Here is a 20,573-nt window from a genome sequence, read left to right as displayed (position 1 = left end):
CACGCGTTCCCGGAGGCTGGTAAGCCTGAGCAGAGAGAGATCACAGTGGGGGGTAGGGGTGCAGGAAAGTGACTCCCACATTCCCCCGCAGAAGTGGGAAAAACGCAGGCCTGGAATGACATCTAATGTATCCCAGGCCAGCCTCAAATTCAGGTAGAAAGCACTTGGGAGGTGGAATCAGGAGGATCGGGCTTCAGGACCAGACCTCACTCTGCTTCCATTGTCATCACTCAGCAAGACTGGTCCTATTCTGCCTTCTCACCTCGGGCATGTGCTAGCAAATCTGTTACCTTTGCCGGGGATTAAACTACCTTCCTCTTTCACCCAACTGTGGCCTTGGCAGAGACCTGGCCTATTCTGGAGTGGCCACATCTCCTCATCCTCCAGCCTTGTGGTGGAGGTACTCCTGCTCTCTACCGTGCTCCCTCCCTCCTTCCCTTCCTTGTAGGGCATTCTAGGAAATCACTTTATCACTGAGTTAGGGCAGTTACCCCAAAACCACCTTTACATTTTTTTCTGTTCTATTTTTAGACAAGGCTATGCTGAATTGCCAAGGCTAGCCACAGACTCACTTGAAACCCAGGTAGGCACAGAACTTCTGTTTTAGCTTTTGGATGAGTTGGAACCTAGTTCTCTCCTCCTACTCCTGGCATCCTGGGAATTAAACTCTGGTTGTTGGAGATGGCAGCAGTCACCTTTACCAGCTGAGCCATCTTGCCAGCTCCGAGCCTCACTTTTTGACTACAACTTTTGAGGTTCTGGTTTCCTCCCTTCATCCTCACTGTATTTGTCTGTCTGTCTGTCTGCCTGCCTGCCTGCCTGCCTGCCTGCCTGCCTGCCTGCTTTGTGGGGAAACATTTATGTTGGTTCACATTTCCATTGGCTCATATTTTCAGAGCTTTCAATGTATTGTCTTTTTCATTCCTTACTACTTTATAGAGAATGTGAATTTAGGAAAACTTGGCAGTAGGTAGCTCTACTCATTTCCTGGCTTTCATAAGATTTTGGGGGTTGGGGGGAGGACAAGGTCTCATTTGTCCTGGAAGTCACTATATAGTCAAGGACAGCCTTGAACTCCTGATCCTCCTGATCTCATCTCCCAGGTACTGGGACCACAGGTGTGAACCACCACATTTATGTTCATGTCATTTAGGGGCTGGATCATGGTAGGTGAGTGTTCTGTCACTGGAGCTATAGCCCCAGCCTCGATTGGAGAGCCTTCAGCATGATAGAGCCATGTATTTTTTAAACTTTTTAAAAAGATTTTATTTATTTATTATGTATACAACATTCTGCTTCCATGTATATCTGCACACCAGAAGAGGGCACCAGATCTCATAATGGATGGTTGTGAGCCACCATGTGGTTGCTGGGAATTGAACTCGGGTCCTCTGGAAGAGCAGTCAGTGCTCCTAACCTCTGAGCCCCAGAGCCATCTATTTTGATCAAGCTCCCTGTTGTGTGTCAAAAGACACACCATGATGTAGCTTGGAAAGGAAACACATGTGTCCAGATGACTGAATAAACACTGAAGACAATACTAGCTTAGCTTCGATCCTCAGTGCGGAGGAGGAGAAAAACCCAGGTGCACACCTATATTCCTAGCACTTGGGAGGGGTAAAGGGAGAGGATGTCAACTTTGAGGCCAGCCTGGGCTACATTACAAGACCTTGCCTGAAAAAAAGCTAAAAGAAAAACAAGTTAAATCAAACAAAATAGACAAAGGGCTATAGATGTAGCTCAACAGCAGAGTACTTGTCTACGAACATGCTAGGCCCTCGGTTCAACCCCTAGGACTGTAAACAAAAAAATCTGAAGAAGGCCAGTGAGATGCTCAGCAGCTAAATGGCACTTGTGGTCAAGCCTGGGAACCTGGGTTCAATCCCTGGGCTCTGTATGGTAGAAGGAGAGAACTGATTACTTCAAGTCCTTCCTTGTCCATCACACATGGACAGCAGCACCCAAGCACCATACCCTGATAATAAAGAAACAAATAGTTGTTTTAAAAAGAAAGAAAAAGAGAGAAGGAGGGAATGGAGAGATGACTCAGTGGTTAAGAGCACTCGATGCTCTTCCAGAGGACTTGGGTTCTATTCCTAACACCCACATGGAAGCTCACAACTGTCTGTAAGTCCAGTTCCAGGGGATCTGGCGTCCTCACACAGACATACATGCAGGCAAAACACCAATGCATATCAAATAAATAAATGAAAAATCTTTAAAAAAGAAAGAAACCCAAAGAGGAGCAACCAAAACAAAACATGTGGTTGTCTCAGTACACGCTGAAAACATACTTAAAAAAAATTCAAACCTATTTTTCATTACCTGATCATTACACAAAATAAAATTAAAATGTCATTTGCCTTTAAGAATTATATATTTTTTGAGATGGGAGGCTATCCTATCTCAATTGGCTAGCCTCTAATTTACTATGTAGCCAAGGATGTCTTTGGATTCCTAATCCTCCTGCATCTACCTCCTGACTGCTGGGACTACAGGCATATGCCACCAGGCCCTGGTCCCTCTGTTTTCTTTCACTCAGCTGCCTGCCTCCTAAATAAGCCATCTTCAATGTCACAGGTCCCTGAATACTCAGCTCCTGGTATCCTTCCAAAGACTGCTGAGCAGGGAAGCCAGAGAGGAGGGTGGAAAGACCCAAGAGGGGACTTGGGCAGCATGAGAACTGATAGGGCTCCCAGACTGAATTGGACTGGACATTGGGCCAGGCAGGAAGCCAGGCTACTCTTACCTGATGGTGTCTTCCAGGTGCCCCTCCCCAAGGAACCGAAGAAACATGGCCTGGAGGTCACTCCAGTACAATGTGCCCAGGCCGGAGTCAAGGCCCAGCTCCGAGTTGACATCCTCGCCGACCACCAACACGGAGTCCCCGCATGCCTGGCAGGACCCTCGAAAGGCCACATAGCCCAGGAGGAAGGCTGGCAGGTAGTAAGATGTGGGTTCCCTTGTACACCCCAGAAATGCCCCCAGCCCAGACCCCTCACTGAGGAGGAGGGAGGGATGACTCACCCCCAGTGAAGATCAGCAGGGCTGTCAGGATCAGATAGGGGGCAGCCTTTCTACCCACCGCAGCCCAGGGGATGGGAGCTGACCTCCCAGGACTGGAGTCTAAGGGCTCAGGGCCCTTGAGTTCCATGGGGCAGAACTGGACAGGGAGTTCAGCCCCTTCCTCCCAGTCTTCCTCTTCCTCCTCCAAGTGCCCCAGATCAGGACCTTCCACACGTTTATAGATGGTCTGAGATGGTCTCGGGGACCACTGTTGCTGTGTGGAGCGGGCAGGTAGGCATGAGATTAGGGGAAGGGGCCTAAGAGTTGGGGAAGGATTAGGCAAGAATGGTGTCTCTGACTTGGCCAGGAAGAGAGCTCTAAGAGGGAGGCTGGAGAGGAGAGACCTAAGGGGCATTGGGTGGGGCCGCCTTATGCATTAGGGAGGGGCCTGAGGAAGACCTAAAGTGTGTAAACACCTCCCCCCATGGTCTTACCCTTTTCTTCAGTAGACCCCAAAGTTGCTCCATGCTTGTGCCCCCTCCTGAACCCTGCAAGTAGTCCCCCCAATAATAAACCGTTTGTGGGAGCCCCAGAGGGCCCCTTATCAGCTCTGTCAGGCAGCCTGAACCTAGGCCGTTCCTCACCGCCTACCCATAGGGTGGGAGCACAGACTGGCCTCGGTCCACCCTTCCAGACACTCCCCACCCCCACTCCTGTCCAGCTCACACTAGATGACAAGGGGCTGTGTCTTCTCCTACCAATCCTCCCACAAACCCACTGCTGCCGGCTGACTGCAAAACAATCAATTTTTTTTTAAACCTCAGGGCAGACTTTGACCACCTTAGTTCCGGTCACAGGTTGGGGGAGGGAGGCTTAAAGTGAGGGGGAAGGGGAGATGCAAATAGGTCCTCCTTTTCCCGATTCCACTCTCTCTCGGTGTCCTTGGGGAACACCCCCAGCCCCCTTGGACGCTTCACTGTGAAAGGACCTGCTTCTTCCCGCCCCAAGCTTGCATCTGGTTTTTAGGTTCCTCTAAAAACCCGTTAGCTGATCTTCAGGCCCCGCCTCAGGCAGATCCCAAACTAGCGGCATCCTAGTGGGGTGACTTGGTGGTTTAATCTGACTATAAAGTTGTCTATCTTGGAATCTGGCATACATTGGTTGCTGGAGAGGGACGGCTATAAATGAGGTACAGGAGTCAAAAGGAACTCACGAGTGGGTCCTGGGGTCAGGAATCTCTATAAAAGTCCTGACCGAGCCACGGCCCTCTTGGGTCACAAAATGACTTAATTAGGTGTTTCTCTTTTAGGGTCTACGACTCTCTAAGAATTTGATAAAGAGCCAGAACCGCAGTTTAACCTCCAGTTTCAAATCCAAGCGGCGCCTGGGGCCTGCAGCTCTGAATGGGAGAGATCAGGGTCCACCTCCCCCTCACTCCCGTACGGGTCTCCCCTGGGAAACTGCAGGCCCTAACCAGGTCCAGAAAGATCTGAGCGGTAGGGGCTCACCAGTACCCCAGCCCCTGCCTCGTGCCTGCCAAATCCGAATCCTGAGTAGGAAGACACAGCAGCCAAGCTCGCTTTAGCAACAGGTTCCTGGGTTTCTTGGACCACGCTCCCCAGGAGACTCGAGGCTGCGCTTAGGTCACGCCCACTAGAACACGCCCCCAAGATAGCCCGCCCCTCATCCTCTTCTGGGGCAGCCCACCTTGCAACAACCCTGCTGGCAGTCCTCTCTTGTTACTTCCAGGGCCCTGATCCCACTGAAACCTAAGAATTCCGTGCCCCACCGTAGTATGAATATAGATGTGACTCTCTCCGGCCTCTCACCAGACCCGGGCGCCCCACCCCCTGTCCCCAAGGAGGTCAGATTCTTTATGTTCTTAAAACTTTTTTTTTTTTTAACTTATTTCAACTCAGAAACATCACAGTCTAAGAAGATGCAGGTAAGAGAAGAGAGGGCAATGGGGACTGGAGGGGTCAGCGCTTTTGGAGACCTGGCTGGTAAAGAATGCCCTCTGGCATCCGTTTCCCCACAACGCTGTGGAGGGGGTGGGTGGGTATTTGATGAAGGAGGAGTGGTCAACCTCAGGGGCACTTCCGCTCCACGCACTGCTTCCCTCCCTCCTCGTATTCCTGCTTGGAGATCCACATCTGCTGGAATGTGCCCTGGGAGAAAGGGGTAACAAGCTGTCAAGATAGCCCTGGCATCACCCCACACCCCTACACCACCACACCCATTCTTTCTCCTTACCTCCGTGCATTTCTCGCCTGTATCCCTCCTCCTTACTGGGAGATTTTAGGTCCTCTACCACTGAATCACGCCCCCAAACCCTTACTGGAGGATTCTAGGCAGGTGCTGTGCCACTGAACCACACCCCAGCCCCTCACTGGGGGATTCTAACCAGGTGCTCTACCACTGAGTCACACCCCAGCCCCTCACTGGGGAATTAAAACTTTTTTGTTCATATGTATGTGTGCCTATGTTTCACGTGGAGGACAGGGCAACCTTGGGTCAATTCTTCCTTTCCACTGTGAGGCAGTGTCTCTGCTTTGCCACTCTGGAGGCTAGCTGGCCCAGCAGCTTCAGGAGCCATTCCTATCTTCTCCCATTTTGTTATAAGAGCACTAAGCTTATAGACAAATGCTCTCACACTCAGTTTTATGTGGATTCTAGAGTCCCAACCCAGGTCCTCAAGCTTCTGCAGCAAGTGCTTTACCCCTTGGGCCGTCTTCTCAGGTCTTGTATTTATTTGCCTTTTATTTTGACAGAGGGTCTCACTGAGCTACCCAGGCTGACCTTGACCACTGATCTTCCTGCCCAGAGTAGCTGGGATTACATCTCTGTACCACAGCCAGCTCCTCATCATTCCAGCACCACCTGGCCTCCTCCCTGTCACCCACCCCTGATGCTCTTCAGGAGTCTGGTTCCCGGCATTTCACACTGTGTGCTCGGCTTCCACCTGAAGGCTGGTGTCTCCAGCTCATAGAGCAGCCTTCCTGGGTGACCTCATTCACTCCTGCCACTCCCAACTATTTCTTGACTACTACCTCCTGAATACCTTAAACTTGCGATTCCCGTAGCTGAACTTACTGTATTCCAGCAGGCTTTTTCCCTGACCTGTTCTCCTGTGGTCTCCCCTCCCCTGCCTCCTCTCTTCTCCTCTCCTCTGCCCTCCCTCCCTCTTCCTTTCTTTTTCCTTTCCCTTTCCTTTTCTGTTCCCTCCCCCAACCCCCCTTCTTTCAACAGGCTGACCTTGAACTCTATGTAGCTGAGAACATGAATTCTACCCCCAAAACCCACATTAAAAACAAAACAAAACAAAAACAAAAACTGGGTGTGCTTTAATCCTAGCACTTGGGAGACAGAGGCAGGCAGATCTCTGTGAGCCTTGTCTACAGAGCAGGTTCCAGGACGGACTCCAAAGCTAAGGAGAAACATTGTCTTGGAAAAAACAAACAAACAAACAAACAAAACAAAACTGGGCACGATGGCATGCAGTTTCAACCCCAGCACCAAGGAGGCAGAGACAGGCCCATCCTTGGGGCTCACAGGCCACACAGCCCACTCTACATCGGCCCTTTGTCATACCACGGGAAGACTCATGACACCCGTAATCATTACACCACTCTCCCATCCCAAATTCCAGGATGTCCCCTCTATGGCTGCCTCACCAATCTCTCTGCTTTCTGTTCCTCTGCTTCCTGTTTGTACCCTGAGGACACCCCAATTCTTCAGGGAGCACTCACTGAAAAATTTTTCCCATTTCAGGGCTGGGGTTATGTCTCAGGCTGGCTCCAGAAGCACGAGGACCTGAGGTCAGTCTCCGGAACCCATGTAAAAGTTCTGTGCTGTAATCCCAGTGGTGGGATATGAGTTTACCGGAGAGCCAGCCTATCTGAATCAGTGATTTCTAGAACAGTGAGAGTATCTGTCTCAAAAAATGAGATGGAAGGCACCTGAGGATCAACAGCTCAGTTTGTTCTCTGGCAACAGGGTGGTTCTATGTAAGCCAGGCTAGCCTTGAACTTGAAACCTCTTGTCTAGGCCTCTCTAGTGCTGGGATTACAGGTGTGACTAGGTACATGTTGTTGACTAAAAATGGGCAACCATCTCTCTGAATACTCAGGGGCATGACCTTTTGCTCTCACCAGTGAGGCCAAGATGGAGCCCCCAATCCAGGGGCTGAATTTTCGTTCCATGGTGCTGTTGCTGGCAATGAGTTTTAGCCGCATGCTCTGGGGGAGAAAAAGGGGTTGGGGGACATGGACATCTAGGTTCTAGGAAGGCAAGGGACAAGGCTTGCTAAGCAGGAGGGAGCCAGAGCAGCAGGAGCTCAGAGCATTTCCATGTAGAGGAGTCAAGAGGGGTTTGGGGTTGAAAGAACTAAGCCAGGATTGGAATCCAGGTGCTGTGACTGCAGTAGGGTCGGGTGGGCTCTTACCGGTGGGGTCTTCTGGGAAAGCTCCCGGTTAAGCCTGTCTGTGAAGCCCTGAAGCAGAGTGTTCCCGCCAGTGACAATGACACTGCCATAGAGACCCTGGGAGCAGGAGAAGGGTGAGCCTGCAGAGTAAAACCCTTCCCTTCCTCCATGTTAACCTTAGACCCCTTTGCCCAGCCTTAGGTTCTGGCCTCCCTCACCGGGCGAATGTCAATGTCACACATGCCGATGCTGGTGGTAACCACGTGACCCACTCCCAGCATGGTGTTCCCGGACAGCCCCTGTGGACAGAGATGATGTAGACTTTGGGGACTCTGCCTCCCTCTCCCCCAGACTCCTATCATCCTTCCCAGACTCCACCACCACACTTCTGGATCTAAGACTCCAGCCAGTCCCACCCCAACCAGTACCCGGCACCCAGCCAAACCTTGACATTGGAGGGATCAAACAGGCCCTCAGGGATTCGAAGTCTCTCAGCGCCATAGTCTGTGTTGTAGCCATTGGGCATTTCATAGTGCACAGTGGGCATTTGTGCAGCCACCCTGCCCAGGAAAGCAGCAAGACTCTGTGTGGCATGCTCGTGAAGGACTGCCAGGTGGGTGCTCTAAAGGTTCTCATGATCCCCAGTTCTGTCCCCCCACCTTTGGTTTTTGAAATGGTGTCTCATGTAGCCCAAGCATGCCTCCAACTCAATAATTAGCAGAGGCTGTCCTTGAACTCCTTATCCTCCTGTCTCTGACTCCCGAGCCATAGATGTGGGGCTGAGGATGCAACCCAGAGCTTTGTGCACAAGCTGAGCTATAGTCCTGGTGCCCCTCCCCCACACTTTGAACAGTGTCCTGCTATGTAGGCTGGGCTAACCTGGGAACTCTCCATCCTCCTGCCTCAGCCTTTCTGAATGCTAACATTACAGGAACTGTGGTGTGCTCATCATCCACTATACCCTCTTTCCCACCCTGCAGGGTTCAGCCCTACTCACTGTTCATCATAGGGGGAGTCAGACACCTGCAGCACGGAGGCCTGGAAGTCTTGGATCACCTCCTGAGGAGCAGGGAAGGGTGCCCTCTGTCTCCATCTCCAGCCCCCTCCCCCCAACTCCAGCCCACACTTTTCTAGTTATATAGCAGGAGGCCAGGGGCTGGTGGGGATGGGGAGGGGAGGGGAGAGGAGGGGAGGGGAGGGGAGCTCTTTTCAGCTACAGCCTCACATTACACATGTAGTTATGCCAGGACTTGGAGACTTGGGGTAACTTCTCCTTCTTCTTCCAGTTTGGGGGGGCTCCCTCGCGTACAGGTTCCTGTGAGGACACAGTCTATAAGTGTCCTTTCCCAGCTGGCACATGCCCAGCCCATTGGCACATCTGCTTCCCTAGCACTGGCCAGCTCTGCAGCTGACCAGCTGGGTCTCCAAGGAGCTGAGTACCTTCTCACCTAAGGGGGAAGTGAAGAGAGCCACAGGATGCCCCATATGTGAAACACACACTGCAAATATGATCCGAAAGGACTCAATCAGGGGCTAGGGATGGTGTTCAGTGGGTAGAGCAAGAAGCCCTGGGTTTCATCCCAGCCCCAGCACGCAGGACGTAGAGGCAGGAGGATTGAGAATGCAAAATCATCCTCAGTTACATTGTGAGTTTGAGGCCACCCTAGGCTATGTGAGATCCCACCTCAAAACACTGATTAATGGGTCCTTTTTCCTCATCTGGAAAGCTTTTGTGTGATGCTCTGGGTCTCGTGGCTCTTCCCTGGCAGAGGAATGACTCAAATCTGGGATTTTTTGTTCAGGTGCTTTATTTTATTTCTTTGGTTTTTCAAGACAGGTTTTCTCTGTGTAGCCTTCGCTGTCCTGGAATGCTATAGACCAGGCTGGCCTCGAACTCACAGAGATCTACCTGCCTCTGCCTCCAGAGTTGTGTGCCACCACTGCCCAGTTTCAGGTTTTTTTGATGTTGTTGTTGAGATGGGATTCGTTTCATCCAGCCTGGCCTTCATACAGCCAAGGTCGATGCAGCTGGGGATCCAAGTCAAGACTGCAGGTCAAGACCTTGTTAACTGAGCCACATCCCTTGCCCCTGTTTTTTTTGTTGTTGTTGATTGTTTTTTGGTTTTTTTTTTTTTTTTTTGGCTTGTTGTTCTTTGTTTGCTTTTTGAGAGAGAGTGACTCGCCAGTTCACTATGCTTCCAAGGTTGACCTTAAACTCCTGACCCTCCTGCCTCCACGTCTCAAGTGCTAGGATTACAGATGTGCTTCACCACATCTGGTTTGAGAATCCGGATATGTCACACCCTAGATGGCATCCCGCCGGCCCTCACCTATTTGCCCTCAGGTGACCAGAGGCCTGTCTCAATCTCTGCAAAATGAGGAACTGGGTCCATGATCTTCTGGGGGATTTGCTCCACTATCTCACGGGTCAGGGGACTGATGAGCAGGACTATCGATGGCATCTCTGGATGCAGCAGAGGTCCTACCTTGGCTGCAATCATGTAAGGAGGGATGATGTCAATAGCCATCTCCTGGAAGAGTTCCCGGCACTGCATGGAGATGAAGTCCCCTGCCAGGGGTGACTTGACAATGCCTGAAAGAAGAGGCAGTGTCAGAACCAGGCTTCCCCATGCCACCCGGAAGCCCTGACATGGTCCTACCTTGCTGTAGGACATAGCCATCGTGGACTGGGATGGCTGTAGTATGGGTGGCCCCACTGTCCAGTACCAGGCCTGTGGAGCGTCCATTTGCAAAGCTATCATGAGATGGGTCAGTCAAGGAAACAGTAGCAGACAGTGAGAGAGGCAGGACCTGGGTCAGGCCTTGGTCCCTCTCTGTTCTCTCAGTGTAAAGCCAAACCTAGTCTGCAGATACAACCTTTGACTTACCTTTATTTTCTTTTTTGCATATGTACATGTTCGAGTGTAAGTATGTATGTGTGCCTGCATGTACATGTGTATATGCAGAGGCCCAAGGTTCATGTCAAGAGTCATCCTTGATCACTCTTCCACCTTATTCGTTCTGGAAAGTGCTCTCAATTAAATCCAGAGCTACTCTTGCTGGCTGCCACTTTGGGAGGCTGTATTTACAAGTAGTTCATCATACCCACCAGGCATATATGTGGGTTTCTGAGGACCCAAACTCTGGTTCTCATATTTGTGGCAATTGCTTTAATTGCTGAGCTGTCCCATGTGGGTGCTGGAAATCAAACCCAGGTCCTCTACAGGAGCAGCAAGTACTCTTAACTGCTGAGCCATTGCTCCAGCCCCCCACACACACACACACACACACACACACACACACACACACACACACACACACACACACGTCTCACTATGTAGTCCAGGCTAGCTTGGAACTCATTATGTAGTTCAGGCTGGCCTTAAACTAAAGCCTTGGTCTCCCTAGTGCTAGAATTACAGGTCTGTATTTCCTAATCCAGTTTATGTGGAGCTGGGGACCAGAGCGTCAGACATGCTAGGCCAACTGGTCCTCATCCCCAGCCCCTTGTTCTTGGTTTTGGTAGTCAAGGCCTTCAATTTTCACTTCATCTCTTTAAGTCCTTTGAGTGCTGGGTCTCCAGATGCATGTGGTCCTGTGTCCTGTGGACTCCTTGAATTGGGGTCCCTGTCACCCCATACTTAGCAGAGTTCAGTGTACCACTTTTTCTGAAAAAAAAAGACAATGGCCAAAATTGGCCATTTGGAAAGGAACCACCTCCATGCCCAGTCAGCACCTGTTGCTCCCCCACCCCTCCTGCTGAGGTTGATCTAAGGGGTAAGGGAAGGGCCACTGACCTGCTCCCCTCCCCCAGTCTCAAGCCTTCAGCCTATGGGGCTTTCTGCACTAGTGAATTCAAAGACATGTCTTCTCACAAGATAGTGATCTCCAGGGAACCAGCCCAGCACCACCCAGCTCAGCACACCTCACACACCCCACCCTGGCCCTCCACCCAGCAGAGCTGCCCAGCCAGAGGATACGCTGTGAGCACGGCTGTCTTGCATAAGAAGAAGGCAGGAATGTTGTACTGCTCAAACATCAGCTCTGTCAACTTCTCCCGCTTGGCCCGTGTGTTCCACTGTGAAGAAAGCACAGGAGGGGAGGGGACCAGATGGAGGCACAGCCAGAGTGTGTGTGAGTGTGTATATGTGGTGTGTGTACCTCCACATGTGCAGGCATAAACAGCAACACATGCACTCATAGGAATGAGCACACATATATAGATATTCCTATACACACATTTTACATGTATGTATGTAAATAGATGCATGAATTCACAGACACAAATATGCACACATATATAGACATTCATACACACATCTTACATACATGTATGTAAATAGACACATGAATTTACAGACACAAATATGCATACGGATGCAAACACTCCCATACACACATTCACATACAAACACATACACATATGCAAACATACATACACGCATGCGTGCACATACATATATACACATAACTTAGACTAGGAAACAGGTCAGGGCGCTTGGCCCACATACACCTTTATGATATAAGAACTATAAGGAGCTTTATTTGATTTTATTTTGTTATTCTGGTGTTAAAACTGGTGGTCTGGCGCATGCAAAACAAGTACTCTAACATTGATCTGTATCCTCAGCCCTATTTTGTTTTAGTCTTCAGTTTATTTTGACACAAGATCTAGCTGTGTAGCCCAAATTTGCCTCAAATTGTTGATCTCCCTACTAGGGTCTTCCAAGTATTGGTGTAACAGTTATACATCACCATGCCTGGTTAAGAATGCCATTTTCCCATTTATTTATTTGTTTATTTAGTGTGTGTGTTCGTGTGTGTGTGTGTGTGTGTGTGTGTGTGTGTGTGTGTGTGTGTACGTCTGAGCTCGAGTGTGTGTATCTGTCTGTCTGTCCATCTCTCTCCATGCATATGCATAAAGAGGCCAGAAATTGAATAAGATCCTCCTCAACCACTCTCCACCCTAGGTTTTGAGGCAAGGTTTCTCACTGAACTTGAAGTTCACCAATTTTGCTAGGCTTGCTAGCCAGCAAACCCCAGGGAATCTCATCTCACCTCCGCAGAGCTGGGGTTACAGTGTCTGTTACTGAGCTCACAGGTACTATGGATTGAAGACAGGTACTCAGGCTTCTGGGGAAAATGCTTCCCCCACTGAGCCACGTCCCTTTTGTTTTTGTTTCATTTTGTTTTGTTTTTCAGACAAGAACCCCTGTAGCCCAGGGTGGCCTTGAACTTGATAGTAGTTAAGGATGTTATTGAACTTTTGATCCTCCTGCCTCATCTCCTGAGTACTGGAATTGTGGCCATGCAGTTTATGTGGTGTCAGGAGTGGAAGCCACAGCTTTCTGCATGCTAGCCCAGTGCTCTACCAACTGAGCTACAGCCTTGGTCCCATACAGCAGCTCTTAGCAGGGCTGGATCTGGAGTCTCCATCCTTCCATGCCTGGCTTGGTGCTCTTCCTTGTATACACTCTACACCCCAGCCTCTTTCAAGTTTCTGCTCCCATCCTAATTGTGTGAGACACCAAGATGATGATTTCTGGGTAACAGCGGGAGACTGAATACAAATACCTAATTTTTCATCTCTCAAGATTCCAGCAAAAACAGGGACATTTTAAAAAGACAGAAACCTACAAAAGCCAGCATGCACATAGAGAGATGTGCCACTAGGGACATGCAAATCTGGCATCATTAGTCACTGGAGAAATGCAAATCAAAAGCATAACAAGGTCCTACTTCACACCTACATAGACAATGTTGGTAATTAAAAACCAGAAAGGCGGGGCTGGTGAGATGGCTCAGCTTGTAAAAGTGCTTGCTGCCAAGCCTGATGCTTGGGTTGGATGCCCAGGATCCACATCATGGACAGAGAGGACCAACTCCTGCACGCTGTTCTCTGACCTCCACATGTGTGCCACAGCATGCAGGTGCCAACATACATACACGATCAGCAAATCAATGTCCCCTATATAAAAACTAGAAAGCAGGGGCTGGAGAGATGGCTCAGCGGTTAAGAGCACTGCCTGTTCTTCCCAAGGTCCTGAGTTCAATTCCCAGCAGCAGAATGTTGTATACATAATAAAAAAATAAAAAAAATTAAATTAAAAAAAAAAAACTAGAAAGCAACATGCTGATGAGAAATTGGGACACTCTCATCCCTGGTAGGGCCATAAAAGGGTTCAGCCACTGCAGAATGTAGTTGTTGGTCCCTCAAAATATATAATAGAGAAGTTCTACAGGACCCAGTGACTCCAGTTCTGGCTATGTACCCAAAAGAAATAAAAAACAAAGGACTGGAGAGAAGGCTCAGTGGCTAAGAACACTTGCTGCTCTTGTCAAAGATCCAGGTTTGGTTCCGAGCACAAATATAGGGGTTCACAACGATCTTTAGGGATCCTATGCTCTCTTCTAGCATCCAAAAGCAACAGGCACACCCATGTGCACACACGTACATGTATGCTAAATGCACATAAAATAAGACGAATAATCTTTTTTAAAAGTGAAAATAAGTACTAAAGGAAATCTTGGCACACAAGTGTCAGTCACAACACCTTTCACAACAGCTGGTGGATGGCTGGGTACGTAAACTGTGGTATGTCTTTGAAGGGGAATATTACTCACCCACAACAAAAAATGAAGTGATGACAAGTATTACGATGCAATAACATAAAATATGCTAAGAAACAGATGCAGGTGCAAGACAGCAGGCAGCTCCGTGGTGGCAGAAGGCTTATCGTGCCAGCCTCATAGCGTCAATCCTCACGCCCCAAAAAGAGTATACAGACACTAAGAGTCATGTTGTGTGATTCCGTTTTTATGAAACGCCCTGAGCAGATATCTGTATAGGGATGGAAGCAGCCAAGTGATGCATAGCCGTTATCCCAGCCCTGAGGAAACTGAGGCAGGAGGACAGTGACTTTGAGCCTAAACCAGGTTCTGTAATGAGTTCCAGATCGCACAATAAACTACTTAACATTTGGGCTGTGGTCCACTCAAGCTCCCCAAGTGGGTTCTTCAGAGTGAGTCAATCTGAGGGTCCCTGACCCTTGACACAGATGGAAGTGAAAACATTATACTGAGATCACCATGCATTTTGAGGACTGCCCCCCCCCCACCGCCCCATGTCTTCACTGGGCTCCAAGAAACAAGCAATCAGACAAATCTCTGGGATAGAAATATGTGATACCACATTTAAACATTAGAGGTTGCAGAGATGGCTCAGCTGTTAAGAGTATCTGCTGTTCTTGCAGAGGACCCCTGTTTGGTCCCCAGCACCCATGTGGGACAGCTCACAGCCAGCTACAACTTCAGTTCCAGAGGATTTGACTTTTTCTGGCCTCCAAGGGAACTTGTACACATGTGAGCATACCCAAAACCAGACACATTTGCATACACATAATTAAAAATAACAAATAGGGCTGGAGAGATGGCTCAGAGGTTAAAAGCACTGACTGCTCTTCCAGAGATCCTGAGTTCAATTCCCAGCAACCACATGGTGGCTCACAACCATCTATCATGAGATCTGGTGCCCTCTTCTGACGTATAGGCAAACATGCAGACAGAACACTGTATATGTAATAAAAATAAATAAATAAGTTTAAAAAATAACAAATAATCTTACAAAATAAAACAAATGTTTTTAAAATCAAAATAATGAATTAGCTGGGCAGTGGTAGCACACACCTTTAGTCTCAGTACTTAGGAGGTAGAGGCAGGTGGATCTCTGTAAATTCAAGGTCAACCTGGTCTACAGAGCTAGTTCCAGGGTAGCAAAGGCTGTTACACAGTAAAACCCTGTCTCAAAAAAATCTCATTAATAATAATAATAATAATAATAATAAATTAGTTAATTTAATTAAAATGCAATTTAGGACTGGAGAGTTAGCTCAGCAGTACTTGTAGCTCTGGCAGAGGACCTGGATTCGATTCCTGACACTCCCATGACAGCTCACAATCATTGGTAACTCCAGTCCTAGGGGATCTGACACCTTCTTCTGACCTCCAAGGGCACCAGGCACACACATGGTTACACATATATACATACATACATACATACAAGCAAAATACTCATATACACAAAATGATTTTTAAAAATCTAAAAAATTTCAATTTAATTAAAACATTTACAAAGATGCAAAAGCAGAGATTCTCCTCAAAATTCTCTCCTCAAATAGTCTCATAGCCAAGAATACAGCAAGCCCCATGCTCCTTACACAGGGATTCTCTCTCTCTCTCTAAAGTCTCTAAAATAAAATGGATGCCAAAATATGGCAGGAAAAACAGTGTGGAAGAAGGAAGATTCCTAGCAAATTAGTGATATCTTTAGTAAAGGAACATTATATCGGACCCATGAAACAAGAGCAAGATACTCCAAAAAAGAACAGTCATAGGGATGTGTCTCAGAATTCTTGAGGCTCTAATTTCAATCACCAGCATCCCCCTAGGAAAATAAAAATAGCCTTCAAATGTTTTCAGGCTTCAGTCATTTAAAGAGAAGGGAATTGAACATTCGTGGAGAGTAATAAAGCTTGTAGAGATTAAGGATACAAGAGCAGATATGATAAACTCAGGAAAATGGTTGGACAAGACAAAGTCTTGGAAATTAGAAGAAAAGGCAATGATAAAAACAGGAGGACCAATGTGGGTGTCAGTGAGGAGACCTCGGGAATCTATGGGGCCTCCATTAGTAATCAGTGTTTATCCCTAGCATAGGAATGGACTTTGGGAGCCCATCCCACATGGAGGGATACTCCCTGGGCCTAGACACATGGGGGTGTGCCTAGGCCCTATCCCAAAGGATATGACAGACTCTGAAGCCCCCCCCCATGGAAGGCCTGACCCTCCCTGGGGAGCAGAAAGGGTATGGGATAGGTCCCTATCTATACCCTTAGTTGGGGGGGGGCATGGGAGGAGGGGAGGGAGAGGGAACTGGGATTTACATGTAAAACAATCTTGTTTCTAATTCAAATTAAAAAATGGAGAAAAAATTTGAAAAAAGAAAAACCAAAAAAACAGAAGGGCCTGGTCGTGGTGACACATGCCTTTAAGCCCAGCACTCGAGAGGCAAAGGCAGGCAGATCTCTGTGAGTTCAAGGCCAGCATGGTCTACAGAGTGAGTTCCAGGAAATCCAGGGATATTTCACAGAGAAACCCTGTCTCAAACAAAACAAAACAAAACAAAACAAAAAACAGAAGGGAAATTACAAGAAAATTAGGGGACCAATTTAGGGGTTGTAAATTATAAGCAATGGGATTTCCCAAAAGTGGAAGCAAAGGAAATGGAGAGAAACAAATAGTAAAAACATAATTTATTTTTTTTTTACTCAATGGGTCAATGGATGCTTGCCACCAAACCTAATGACCTAATTTGATTCCCAGATCCTACATGGTGAAAGAGGAGAACCAAGTCCTGCAAGTTGTCCTGTGATGTCCAATATGGCACTCAAACATATACTCACAAACATAAACAAAAAACACAGTTACACTCATAGGTAAGACAATGATATAAATTTTTTTTTCACTTAACTGAAAGGCAGAGGTTTCCAGAACAATTTTTTTGTTTGTTTTTTGTTTTGTTTCTTCAAGACAGGGTTTCTCTGGGTTACCCTGGCTGTCCTGGAACTCATTCTGTAGACCAGGCTGGCCTTGAACTAACAGAGATCCACCTGCTTTTGCATCCCAAGTGCTGGGTTTAAAGGTGTGTACCACCACTGCCCTGCCCAGTGCTTTCCATGACAATTAATGAAATATGCAAAGTCATTAAATGTCATGGTGAAGTTTTATAACACTTAGAATGGAGTGAAAAATTCTGCTTTGGGGGGGAAAAATGCAGTATGATGATTCTAGACTTCTCAATATCAATGGTAGACATTCATGGAAAGCAGAAGGCAAGGCTTTCAAGAACTGAGGAAAAATGTCTTCCAACTTGGAGTTTGATACCTGGCCAAACTATCAATGCAGTCTCAAAGGAAATACTTCCTGTGAGCTAAGTGGTTGCTGAAGGATCTGCTCCATGAAAACAAAGGTGTGAATCAGGAAAAGGAGTCAAGTCATAGATGCACCCACTTTTCTTAGAAGAAAAACAAGGAGATTCTGCTAGGTAATGCTGAAGAAAGATGTTAGTATAACAGCTATTTCCCAAATTTAAGCCAAAGTGGAATGTGTCAGTGGCCTCCGAGAGGGATTTTTTCAGTAACACTAAATTAATAGAATATATCATGGAATTAGTGTCTTGAGAAAATACATAGATATCTGATGGGTAACTTAGGATTACATTGATAAATAGAAAAATTAAGTAAAATAGAAACAATTCTTAGATCTGGGGAAGACAAAAGTTGCATGAGAATGAAAAAATAACCATGCCCGAATCAGCTCTTACTAGCCTGTAAGATATAAAAGAGTATAAACTCAGATTTTTTTTTTTTTAAATTGACACAGGTTTCTCTGTGTACCAGCTCTAGCTGTCCTGACACTTGCTCTGTAGACCAGGTTGGCCTTGAACTCACAGAGCTTCCCCTGCCTCTGCCTCCTAAGTGCTGGGATTAAAGGCGTGTGATACCACCACCCAGCTAGGGCTAAGGCTTCTGAGAGAGACTCATGCTCCCATAGATAGTCTCACACCTGTGTACACAGAGATGGTACTAAGTGGGCAGCACTAAGTGAACCCAGTCTGTCACTAAGTGGACCTAGTCTGTTTTGCTTGCTTGTTTGTTTTTTAAAGGACATGAATTTGGGAGACAGAAGGTAGGAGAAATTAGGGGAGAACTGATGAGAGAGACGTGGTATATTTAATAAAAAACATTATAGGCATGTATGAAATTCTCAACAACAAAAAAGATATATGAGGAGATAGGTATTTTGTTTTTGTTTTTGAAACTGAGTCTCTCTTTGTAGTCCTGGCTGTCCTGAAACTCATTATGTAGTTGAAGATGACCTTGAATTGCTGGTCCTCCTGCCTCTACCTCGAGTGCTGGGATTACAGGCTTAACCTTTCTTCCTTCAGTAGTGGGGGCTGAACCCGAAGCCTCGTACATTCCAGGCAAGCACTCTACCAAGTGAGCTACATTAGTAGGGTTTGTTTATATAACACTGACCAAAAAGTTAAGTATATGTGAACAACAATAGGCAATGGAGTGGATGGAGCTAGAAGAGAGAAGGCAGAGATGGAGAGTAAGCCAGGGAGTAAGACATGTACGTGGTTGAAGACGACAGGGTGAGAAGGAAGATTCTGGAAAAGAAGGCGGAGTGACTGAGAGTGGTATCTCCAAGTTAGAGGTGATGGTGGAAAGGATGTGTCACCAGGGACCCCGGGCCGATGCGGGTCTGGATGAGGCACTCACCGGAGCCTCCGACATGAGTACTGGGTGCAGATTTGGCTCGGACTTGACATGTTTGCTGTAGGTATGATCCAGGATGGCTCTGAAGCACTCCCAGTCCTCAACTGGGACATAGGGCCAGCGTTGAGAGGCAGATAGGACGGTGGGAAGGAAGGCAAGGGTCAGAGACAGGAAGTAAGGGAGGGAGGGAGGCCGAGTCTGGAGGAGCTGAATCCAACATCAGCTGACAAGTACCCCCTCCCTTAAGTTCCAGAATTCTAGGGGGTTCTGGTCTGAGATCCCTGTAGGGAGCAGTGAGGAGGTTCTTGGGGCTTGGGCAGCATCAAATCAGACTCTGTGGATGTGGAGATCTGTGTCCACACGTGGGAGGGGGGAGCTCCGAGTCTGTTTCAGAAAGTGGTGTATGGGGGCCCCTTACTCATGCCGTTCTTGAGGGGCGACATGACTTCCGCTCCATCCCGAGGCACGTGCAGGGCATTGGTGTCGATGTGGAAAATCTTCCCTTTCTTCTCTTTCTCCCCCTCCAGCTCCAGCCCACCCCCCTCTTCTGCGGCCAGCAGCCCCACAGTGGTGGGGAAGTCAGCCTGGTAATGAGGAACAGGAATGGGGAGTCGGGTTACTCCCTCCTGTTTTGGAGATAGGATCTCACTATGAAGTCCCCAGCTGGCCCAGCACTCTTTGTAGACCAGGCTGGTCTCGAACTTACAGAAAACCGAATGTCTCTGCCTCCAGAGGGCTGGGATTAAAGGAATGTGCCACCATGCCCAGCTGGATCCCTTGTCCAACTGCACTCAAGACCCTCGGCCACCCCTGGGCTTCCTCCCCTGTCTGCACTCAGGTGAGCTACTTGCATTGAACTGTGCAAGCCTGTTCATAGGCCGACCCACCTGGCAGAGGGTATCCCAGCCCCAGGGAATTGGGGAGGGACTGGAAGGCTCACCTTGGGGCAGTCCTCCCCAGCGTACCCAGCTCGAACTGAGAAGGAGCCAATGTCAAAGACGAGCGCCCCCACCTCATCTGTACAAGGAGACAGGTGTGTGAGGAGACCTCTCCCAAACTGTCCCCCTAAATAGCTTGGAGAGGAGTCTGGGGGTACAGCCACAGTTTGAACTTCAGCATGGAGCAGGTGGGAGATCCACCTGGACTTCAGGGCGCCCTGGAAGTGGAGGGTCAAAGCCACCATAGTTCCCTCTTGCCTAGTGGCCTGGCAGGGGAAGGACGTTCCAGGGGCTGGGAGGCAGTGCACGCTTGGGAACCCCAGGAGGGGTGGAAAGCAGAAGTCGTGGGAGACCCAAACCTCAGGCTGGACCTGATGCAGCACGGAGGTGACAGGCCCAGGGATGCTCAGGGCTCGGGACGCGCGGGTTCGGGATGCAGGGCTGCAGACCAGGCCGAGAGCCCGGTGCCCCAGGCCGGCTCACCTCCGCCGTAGACGCCCCCGCTCATAGTGCCCTCTCTACGCGGCTGGCTCGCGGCCCGTGGGCGGCGGCGGGATCAGCACCGAGGTGGCCGGACAGCTCCCGGGATCCCGGGCGGGGCGGGGCGCAGCGGCGACCAATCAGGAGGCTGCATTCCCCGCCCCCAACGGCGCGGCCGATTGGTTACAAAGAGAGACAATAACCCGGCTGGGGGCCGCCGCTTTAAAGGGGCAGCGGCTTCTTTATGCCGAGGTTGGGAGGGAGTAGGGTTCCACTGCAAGAACCCTAGAGGCGGGCTCAAGACACAGACAGTAGGGAAGAGAAGCAGATTCGAACTCCACAGGGTGACGGATGGGATGGGATCCCCTGATTTCGTGCCCCCCCACC

The 20,573-nt window shown here is 48.8% G+C and overlaps 1 protein-coding gene across 1 annotated transcript; it reads right to left on the bottom strand.

The window, feature by feature from the left end:
• Nucleotides 1–5,093: 5,093 nt before the first annotated feature.
• Nucleotides 5,094–20,214, bottom strand: Actl6b (actin like 6B). The gene is made up of 14 exons (XM_027416239.2): nucleotides 20,190–20,214; nucleotides 19,709–19,785; nucleotides 19,187–19,352; nucleotides 18,772–18,872; nucleotides 11,410–11,507; nucleotides 10,090–10,184; nucleotides 9,916–10,022; nucleotides 8,655–8,744; nucleotides 8,427–8,488; nucleotides 7,875–7,989; nucleotides 7,648–7,728; nucleotides 7,451–7,546; nucleotides 7,158–7,244; nucleotides 5,094–5,174 (listed from the first exon to the last, which is right to left on the bottom strand). Exons 1-14 carry the CDS (start codon nucleotides 20,212–20,214, stop codon nucleotides 5,094–5,096), a joined length of 1,281 nt encoding a protein of 426 aa, XP_027272040.1.
• Nucleotides 20,215–20,573: the final 359 nt, after the last annotated feature.

The sequence above is a fragment of the Cricetulus griseus genome, chromosome 4 (genome assembly GCF_003668045.3).
Source record: "Cricetulus griseus strain 17A/GY chromosome 4, alternate assembly CriGri-PICRH-1.0, whole genome shotgun sequence".
NCBI classification, from domain to species: Eukaryota; Metazoa; Chordata; class Mammalia; order Rodentia; family Cricetidae; genus Cricetulus; species Cricetulus griseus.
Note: the sequence above shows the minus strand (reverse complement) of the source record. Positions and strands in the feature narration are given on the sequence as shown.

What these genes read in the sequence shown, in the direction of transcription:
- Actl6b (XM_027416239.2), bottom strand. Translation starts at nt 20,214, where the DNA reads ATGAGCGGGGGCGTCTACGGCGGAG. An exon ending in GGCATAACTACATGTGTAAT is followed by an intron (nt 8,489 to 8,654) that starts GTGAGGCTGTAG and finishes CCTGCTCCTCAG; the next exon opens with GAGGTGATCCAAGACTTCCA. An exon ending in GCTCCATCTTGGCCTCACTG is followed by an intron (nt 5,175 to 7,157) that starts GTGAGAGCAAAA and finishes CCTTTCTCCCAG; the next exon opens with GGCACATTCCAGCAGATGTG.